General features: G+C 34.7%; 1 protein-coding gene across 1 annotated transcript; it reads left to right on the forward strand.

Annotated features, from left to right (window-relative positions):
• Window positions 1–5534: 5534 nt before the first annotated feature.
• Window positions 5535–7488, forward strand: LOC131182065 (uncharacterized). Its single transcript, XM_058150695.1, has 5 exons — window positions 5535–5703; window positions 5815–5915; window positions 6726–6815; window positions 7049–7188; window positions 7290–7488. Exons 1-5 carry the CDS (start codon window positions 5535–5537, stop codon window positions 7486–7488), a joined length of 699 nt encoding a protein of 232 aa, XP_058006678.1.
• The last annotated feature ends 1914 nt before the right edge of the window (window positions 7489–9402 follow it).

A 9402-nucleotide genomic window follows, 5' to 3' on the forward strand; every position in this document is an offset into this window, starting at 1 on the left:
ATACAATTAGGGGAACAATATCCTTCTATATTTAAATTTGTGTTTTGCATGTGGGATTTTTAGATCAAGAACGTTGCAGGTTATATGGGCTCCAGGGTATACTTACATTTTGATTTTGGAACTTATTAAAGGGATTTTTTTTTCTTTAGAGAATTTAAAGCATACGCAGCTGGTGTAACTGGGATTGTTTTTTTTTTTTTTTCTTTTTCAGAGAATTTAAGGCATGCCCAGTTGTTGTAACAGTGATTTTTTACTATACTAGGCCTTTTCTTTTCTATTTATTTTCCCCTTGCTTTTTTACAGGGTTTATCAACTTTATGTTTGTTTAGGTGAGATTTTGATTCCCACTTGCCGAACTTGTGGATCAAATTGAGGTAGTAAGGTGATGACAATCTTTTAGGATGCCAGTAGCCACAAATTTATTGCTTGGAGCAAAAAAATTGTATACCATTATGTCTTTTTGATGTCCCTAAATTAAGCCTTTGTTTGGGATTTTAGAGTAAAAGTTATGAATTTGGACATTTTTAAAAGAATTTAGTAATGCATTGCTATTTGGAACCTTGAATTGATTTTTCTGCCTGTCACCTGGTTGTGCTTCTGTTTATATATATTTTGTCACTTGATAGATGGAATTTACTTTCCATTTTTTTTGCCTTTTTAATCTTTAGGAATCCAAGGGATAATTTGTTGAATTTATGGTAATGTCAGTGATCTTAGATTTAATTTAATTTAATTATACGTGTCCATTTTTCTTGTTCTTATAATAGTGGCTTAATATATTTCATTTGTTGTTGAATTAATTAGTTAATTGGCTATTTGGTTGTTTTTTATGCATGTGCTTGCATGCCTGTTTGTTTGTAGCTTTTTGCCTGATGATTCGATGCTTCAGTCATTCGGAATGTATACAAATCTATTTGGAAATTTTGAGTACCCAAGAGTGGATATGCAGAGGGAATACACCATGTCTTTCATGAAAACTTGACACGGAACTTTGAGTTCATGTCTCAACAAAGTGAAAATAGAGGACAAGAAAAAAAATTTTAAAAATGTGCTAATTTTGGTCTGATAAGATATTTAGAGTTAAAAAGAATGTTCACTTTGGCTGGCTGACTCAAATCAATTGGGGACATTTTTGAATGCTGTTCTTCTTGCTTGACTCTGATGTTTGAGGAGCTCAACATTCAATTGCTAAATTATTTTATTCTTCTTCACTGTCATGGCATTTATATGCGTCTAAAAAGTTAATCTTTTTGCCTGATGTTAGCAAATGTTGGAGGAATATGCCTGGCATAAATGGAAAAACACAATGCATTATTCTGCTGTCTATGTTACAAGGCCAAACTTTTTGATAGCTTCCTAGGTATGGTTGAGAGTGCATAATTCATTCCTACTGTCTAGTTTCTGCAGTTATACCTTTCACTAACACTACTGAACTGTAGTGGTAATTCATCTAATTTAGTTCTATATATTAGAATTATTGTATTTCTATTTACATTAGTGGATCATTTTATCTTCCATGTTTGCTTCTGAGGATATAATACATGCTAATATGATCGTGATTTGTGTTGTTATTTAGTTGGTCTTTAGAGCATACTATATTAATGAATGGCTAACAACCCTCCATATTCCAGTATACAGGTAACATTCCATTAAATAAATAATAAAAAATATTGCAATGCTTATATCTTAAAAGGTTTGCTGGCTTATCATTGCCTTAGGAACTGTTAGCTAGTCTAGATCATGGTTTTAAATCGTGATCGTGGCCATAGGTAACGGAAATAGGCATGTAATGGCTGTAATGTAATGGTAACGGCCTGTTGCTATGCCGAAAAATTTGCAAAATTCATGAAATAAATAAATATTCAAAGATACAATCAAAACTAAGATATACAACTAAATATTAAGCATAAATATGTTAGATAAAGCCATTAAATCCATCATTCTTATACATCATTGGTATTAATCAATTTACAACCAAAATAAATAAGTAGATAGTAACTAACCAACCTTATTACCTCCCAAATGAATGTTTAGTTGGGAGAAAATTAAGAGAAACTGGTTTAGTTGCCTAGAGAAAAAATGATAAGGTGCTAAAATGAATGAGCCAAGATACTTTTCTATCCAAAAAAATGTTCCCTCTATTGCATTTCATGTGAAAGATGTAAAAAAAAAAAAAAAAAAAGCCAAAGATTCTCAATTGGAAAGTAATGGCCGTTACGACTGTTACTTAATAGTTGGTAATGGTCGTTACCTTTATATAATGGCCATAACAGTTTTTACCATTACAATTTTAAAAATCTGTCAAATAATAGTAGTAACGGTAATGGCAAGGGCAAGCTAAAATCCTTATAACTAACGGCCATTACGTTATTTAAAACCATCTCTAGAATGTAAAGCTATTCAAAAGGCAATATAATTTTTTTTATTATTTTTTTTTATTGGCAATTCAGTTGAGAAATTTTAGTCGACCTCTCTTTCATTATGCAGATTGGTAAAACAAGCTTGAGGAATGAGAAAGCAAAAAATTGATTTCTGTTATCTATCTTGGTTTAGTTATAGAACAGAGCACAGCTCATATACTCAGCTTCGACCTACTTATCTGCAAGCTAAGAGGCAAAGCTCAACTAATTAACTAACTAAATTACAAAACTCATAAATAACTTCTGCTAATAGTAATAGCTATGTTTCTCGCATTATTTATTATTAATTTATTTTTTGTTTGTGACTGATTATTATTATTATTATTATTATTATTATTATTATTATTATTATTATTATTATTTTATCGTTTTCAAACTTTAATTTATGTACTATAAATTTGCTTCCTAGTGGGAACTACTATGGAAAGTAACCTATGTTTCACATGCCATCTTTGCTTGTTTGCTTCAATTATTTATGCACCCACTCTGAACCTTTTCACTTTTTATTGAATCTGAATCTGTCTTGCTACTAAGGAGAATAAGTATTAGTAAATAATTCCTACTTTTGTTAGCTAAAAATGCAATTTTAAGGTGGACAATTGTGATAAAAATAACGGATAACTTGTGTATATTGAAGTATGCACCTGTGCAACTGCTTTATCACTTCAAAAAGTGTACAATCTTTAAACTCATCTTTAGCAAGATCTTAACCTATTAGGGGTCAACTATATGATTCCTTTTCCTTTGATTTATTTGGTTGAGAGTTACATGTGTAAAGAGGTGTATAATGCTTCTTCATTCCTTTACTCATGTTATCCTTCTTTATACAGGACTTCTTGTTTCCTTTTTCTGTCTCTTTCTTTCTTTCTTTCTTTCTTTCTTTCTTTCTTTCTTTCAAAGGAATATTCAAACAACAAGAGAGAGGAATTCTTTTCTAATACACTCCAAGAGTTGTCCAATAGCTAATGATTGACATTTTTTTGTTATCTTTATCTATACTATCATACAAGGAGCTTTGATTTGTTTTTCATTGAAATCTGTGAATATTTTGGGAGTATTTAAGTAAGGGTGCCACTATGTGAGCTTATCTTTGATTAGATGCATTTTCATTTTCCCTTTGATAAAACATTTTTTCATTGATGTACTGTGATATAATTATGTAAATGAATTGTAACTTGAAAGCTATCCACACCCCTCTTTACTCTTTAGCAGCAAAATTGTTGGGTTGTCATGCTATAAAAACATAATCATTAAGTTGTCACACATTCTTCACTGCATTTGTATTCATCCATGAGAAAAAAGTAGAAAAATTCTTGTGTGGACAATAAGTTTAACCTTATTCACATAATTAAATATTAGCTAATAATATAGAAACACAATGTTAAACTTTAACCTTATTTTCTATGTTCTTTATTAGTTTAAATTTGCAATTATTTAAGATTTTTGTAGTAACTGCCATTAGCCTTGAAGATTGTGCTTTTGTGCATTAGATGACAAAAGAAGCTGTGTGGATGACGTGTCTTTACTATGCAAGTAATGGCCCTTTTCTCTTAATAATTGCGTATTCCTTTTTTGATGAAACAGCCTCTTCAGCCCAGTTTGCTTCATGGATCCTTTCCGAAATTTTGTTCCACCCATGCCTGTTCAAGTAATGTTTCTCATCAATCAACATTTTTGTAATTTCTATTCTAATAGCTTAAATTAGATCTACTGTTAGAATCCCTTAATTAGTGTAAATTAGTTGTAAATTAGAATATAATTAGGAATCATTGTATTTATTAGTTTCCTATTTAGTCCTAGTATTTGTATATAAATTAGAATTCTTATAAATCATTTTTGTATGAAGAAATATAAAAGAAATTCTCTAAATTTTGTTTCTTCTACATGGTATTAGAGCTATGCTAAAATTTTTTTGTGTGAACAGTGTAGTTCTGGGTAGTTTTTTTTTTTTATGGGTCAAGCTTCTAGGAAGGGAGGTGACTGTCACCACCCACCTGAGGAGGAAGGACACCAGTCGATCTGCCTACGCATGGAGTCCTGCCGCCGTCCGGGGAAGTGCGTTAGCTCACGCACCTCCAGAAGCCTTGCGTCATTCTTCTCACGCCGGTGTGTGCACCCTTTTTTCGGTGATTTCTCAGGTCGTGTCTCTTACCGACAACTTTCCCTATCTAGCGGCCTCTGAGCAATGTGTTTCCACACCTGGTTTGCACATTTATTTTTTTGGTACCTTCCATTGCCCAGTTTCTTGCTTTCTGCCTTAGTACCTATTCCTTTAATTGAAAAATGACTGATAGAAAGAAGGAAGCCTCTGAAACAAAAGCTGGATTTGTCGGTGATAATCCCTCTTTACAAATTAGTCCTGTAAAATTGGATGGAACTAGTATGGTCTAGATCCTGTTTACTGTTCATTCAGGCTAGAGGACTGCAAGGGTATATCACTGGAGATAAGAAAAGGCCAGAAAGTGCTAGTTCTACCTACAATCAGTGGGAGTCAGAGAACTCTCTTGTTATGTCATGGCTCATCAATTCTATGCAACTTCATATAGCTCGTGGGTATTTACTATTGGACAGTGCAGCTACCATTTGGAGTATTGTTTCTCAAACTTATTCTCAGTTGGGAATGATGCTCAATTTTATGAGCTTAGGAACAAGGATCATGGAATGAAATAAGGTGAGTTGACTGTTGCTCAGTATTATGCAGAATTGAGTGGTCTATGGCAATAGTTGGATTTCTATAAGGACTTTCAGGCTTCATGTCAGGCTGATGCAGTTAAGTTCCAAAAATTAATTGAGAAGGAGCGCATATATGATTTTCTTGCTGGGCTAAATGTGGAGTATGATCAGATTCGGGTCCAAGTACTTGGTAAGGATCCTTTGCCCATCTTAAGGCAGACATATTTTTATGTTCAACAAGAGGAGAGCAGAATGAGTGTCATGATCAATTCTATAACTGTTGATAAGGCTGGGCTAACTGCTAACTCCTTACAAGAACAGTCACATGGTCCATCAGATAAGGATCACTTGCATTGTGATTACTGTGGGAAATCCTAGCACATCAAAGAACAATGTTGGAAGCTGCATGGCCGCCCAACTAAAGAGCGTGGAAGAAAAAGGATGGGCTCTGCTAGACCACAAGCAAATGTATCTGAGGCTATGAGTGTTTCTGAAGATACTGCTATCACTGGGATGTTTTCCAATGAAGAGTTACAGACTCTAAGGCGATTCTTGTCACAGGTTGAATCACAATCCACTATAGTTGCCTCTTCTAACTTCGTCAATTCAGGTAATACTTTTCTTGCCAATCATAATAATTCATTTTGGGTTATAGATTCTTGAGCAAACTAACATATGACAGGCTTTTCGAATAAATTCATATCCTATTCTCCATGTTCAGGCAAAGAAAAAGTCTGCATTGCTGATGGATCCTTATCCAATGTTTCTGGAACAGGTTCTGTTAAATGCACTCCTACTATAAGTCTTAGTTCTCTCTTACATGTGCCTAGCTTTTCTATTAATCTTCTGTCTATCAGTTCTATCACAAAAGCTCTCAACTACAAAATTGAATTTTTTTTCCACTTACTATTTATTTCAGGAATTGATAACAGAGAGAACGATTGGCAGTGGTAGACTGTAAGATGGGCTATATTTATTGAATGATTGTGTTGATCAGGCTATGTTGGGATAGTCTATAGGTGCTGAGGAAGAAATTATCCATTGGCATAGGAGACTTGGACATCATTCATTTACTGTTTTAGAGAAAATTTATCCTCTTTTGTTTAAGCAATGCAAAACTGAATTGTTAGTATGTGATGCTTATGAGTTTGCCAAACATACTAGATAATCTTATCCTACAATAAATAATAAGGCTTCAGTTCCTTTTATGACTATCCATTCTGATGTGTGGGAGCCTACTCAAACTGTGTCTTTATCAGATTACAGATGGTTTGTGACCTTTGTTGATTGTTGTAGTAGGTTAACTTGAGTATATCTGATGAAAGGAAAAAATGAAATATTTTCATGTTTTCAGCAGTTTCACAAAATGATTAGCACCCAGTTTGATGCTTATGTTAAAATACTGAGAACTGATAATGACATAAAGTATTTGAATGGAGTTTTTGAGGAATATTTGAAGTCATATGGAATTTTGTATCAGACTAGTTGTGTTAACACTAGTGCTTAAAATAGAGTGTCTAAGAGAAAAAATAGACACTTACTTGAGGTTGCTAGGTCTCTTATGTTTACAATGAATATTTCCAAACCTTACTGGGAGGATGCTATTCTTTCTGCTGAATATCTTATTAACAGGATGCCACTCCAAACGTCTTTGGTTGTGTTTGCTTTGTTCATCAGCCTAATAGGGGGAAGTTAGAACCTCGAGCCCTCAAGTATGTCTTTGTTGGTTATTCCAATACTTAGAAGGGGTATAGGTGTTACCACCCTCCTACACGAAAATATTTTATGAGCATGGATGTTACCTTTAGGGAATCTGAATCTTAGTTCCATCCACCTCTTCAGGGGGAGCATAAGAAGGAAGAAGAGGTGTCTTTCCATTTTCTTTGTCTTCTCAAAACTTTCAACTTCAAAGGAAAAATCTGAGTTTAAAGCCTATACCTAATAATGATACTCAGGTGGAGTCACTTAAATCTCGAGGGAGACTAAATAGATCAGATTTGAGAATTTATACGCAGCGAAACAAGATAGATATAGCCATCGAGCAGGTGACTGCTAATCAATCAGATCTCTGGATTCAATTATTGAATATCTTGAGGTATGTGATGAGTCTCCTTTGGTTCCTAAAGAGTCTAATTTTATTTCTTAGTCTACTTTTCCTTCTTCTAATAATAATCTTGATGTTCCTATTGCTCTCAGAAAAGGTGTTAGAACCTGTTCTAAACATCCCATCTCTAATTTCATTTCCTATGATTCTTTGTCTCCACCCTATAGAGCCATTCTATTGTCTGTTTTCTCTGTTTCTATCACACAAGATTGGAAGAAAGCATGTCTTGATCCAAAATGGAAGGCAGCCATAGTGGAGGAGATGAAAGCTCTGGCAAAGAATGAGACATAGGAACTTGTTGCTCTTCCATTGGGAAAAAAATCAGTTGGATGCAAGTGGGTGTTCACTGTGAAATATAGAGCAGATGGTTCAATTGAAAGGTATAAGGCTAGGCTGGTAGCAAAAGGTTTTATAAAGACGTATGGGGTAGATTACCAGGAAACCTTTGCTCCTACTGCTAAAATGAATACTATCAGAATTTTACTATCATGTGCAGTAAATCTTGAGTGGAATTTGCAACAGTTTGATGTAAAAAATGCCTTTCTACATGGTGATTTGGAAGAAAAAGTGTATATGGAAATTCCTCCAGGATTTGAGGATGAGAAGACCAAAGGAAAAGTTTGTAGATTGAAGAAAGCACTGTATGGCTTAAAATAGTCACCTAGGGCATGGTTTGACAGGTTCAGTAAGGCTATGATTTCCTTTGAATACTACCAAAGCAATGCTGATCACACATTGTTTATAAAATACTATAAGGGTAATATCACTCTGCTGATTGTCTATGGGGATGATATTGTGGTAACTAGTGATGATAGAGAAGAAATGGCTCATCTAAAGTAGCGACTAGCACAGGAGTTTGAAATCAAAGATTTGGAAAGGCTAAAATACTTTCTTGGAATAGAGGTTGCCAGATCAGATAAAGAAATCTTTATTTCTCAAAGGAAGTACATACTGGATCTGTTGGAGGAAGCATGAATGCTAGGTTGTAAACCAACAGAGTCTCCCATTGAGGCAAATCACAAATTGCAAGCTGGAGTTGGGGAATCAGTGGATATGGAGAGATATCAGAGGTTGGTTGGCAGACTGATTTATCTTTCTCATACCAGACCAGATATAGCATATGCAGTGGGTCTAGTGAGTCATTATATGCATGATCCTCGTGAACCTCGTTTGGAGGTTGTTTTTCGCATCTTGCGATACTTAAAATCTGCACCTGGAAAATGATTTCTTTTCTCAAAGCATGACCATCTTTAGATGAAGGCCTTTACAGATGCAGATTGGGCTGGATCTCTTGATGATAGGAGATCGACATCTGGTTATTGTACTTTTATTGGTGGGAATCTAGCCACTTGGAGAAGCAAGAAGCAAAATGTGATAGCTAGATCTAGTGTAGAGGCTGAGTTTAGAGCAATGGCTCAAGGTATTTGTGAACTATTGTGGTTATGAAAGTTGATGGAGGAATTAACATTGCTGGAAGCTAGTGGTTTGTCCTTGTTTTATGATAACTGTCGACACCATATTTTGGCCGATCCCCAGAATTAATAAACTTTGAAACTGATCCCCAGTACTAAGTCTCCCTTTGACAGCTAACCACATTTCCGATCTCTCTTTGCTAGATAACCACATTTCCGATCTCTCCTCACAAGGAATTAAATCAATACTAAGTCCTCACATCAGTCAAAGCCTTACCGGTCTATTAAATCACTCACCGATCTCTCAAACCCATTTTCGAATCTCCTGACCAGTCAAGTATATTCCTGATCTCTGTTGACAAACGAAATTGAACTGACACTAGATCTTTGTTACCATTTTTGTTGCCGATCTCCCTTTCAAAAGTTTAAGAATAATCAAAGTTTCCGTTCCGGTTTAATGATGATCCCGATCTTAAATGTTCAAGCCAAATTTCTAATTTTAATCAAGTCCCGTTTAGCGTTGGTTCCCTACCGATCTCATGCTCATTGTGTTTTCCGATCTCTCACACTTAGGTTAACAATCACTTTCAGTTATTTCAACATACTCAGACAATCAAGTGTTTAAATAATTTAGAAATTTTCCGATCACAACCATTCATCGAATAAAAGAGGTATTCCATTTCATTTCATTTCAAAAATTTGTACAAGTTATTCAGCTGGAGGATCACCCCCAGCCTGATCTACATTTTGTCCATCTCCCCCCTCACCCTCAGCCTCCTCACTCTCTTCGCCT

The sequence above is a fragment of the Hevea brasiliensis genome, chromosome 8, assembly GCF_030052815.1.
Source record: "Hevea brasiliensis isolate MT/VB/25A 57/8 chromosome 8, ASM3005281v1, whole genome shotgun sequence".
Taxonomy (NCBI): Eukaryota; Viridiplantae; Streptophyta; class Magnoliopsida; order Malpighiales; family Euphorbiaceae; genus Hevea; species Hevea brasiliensis.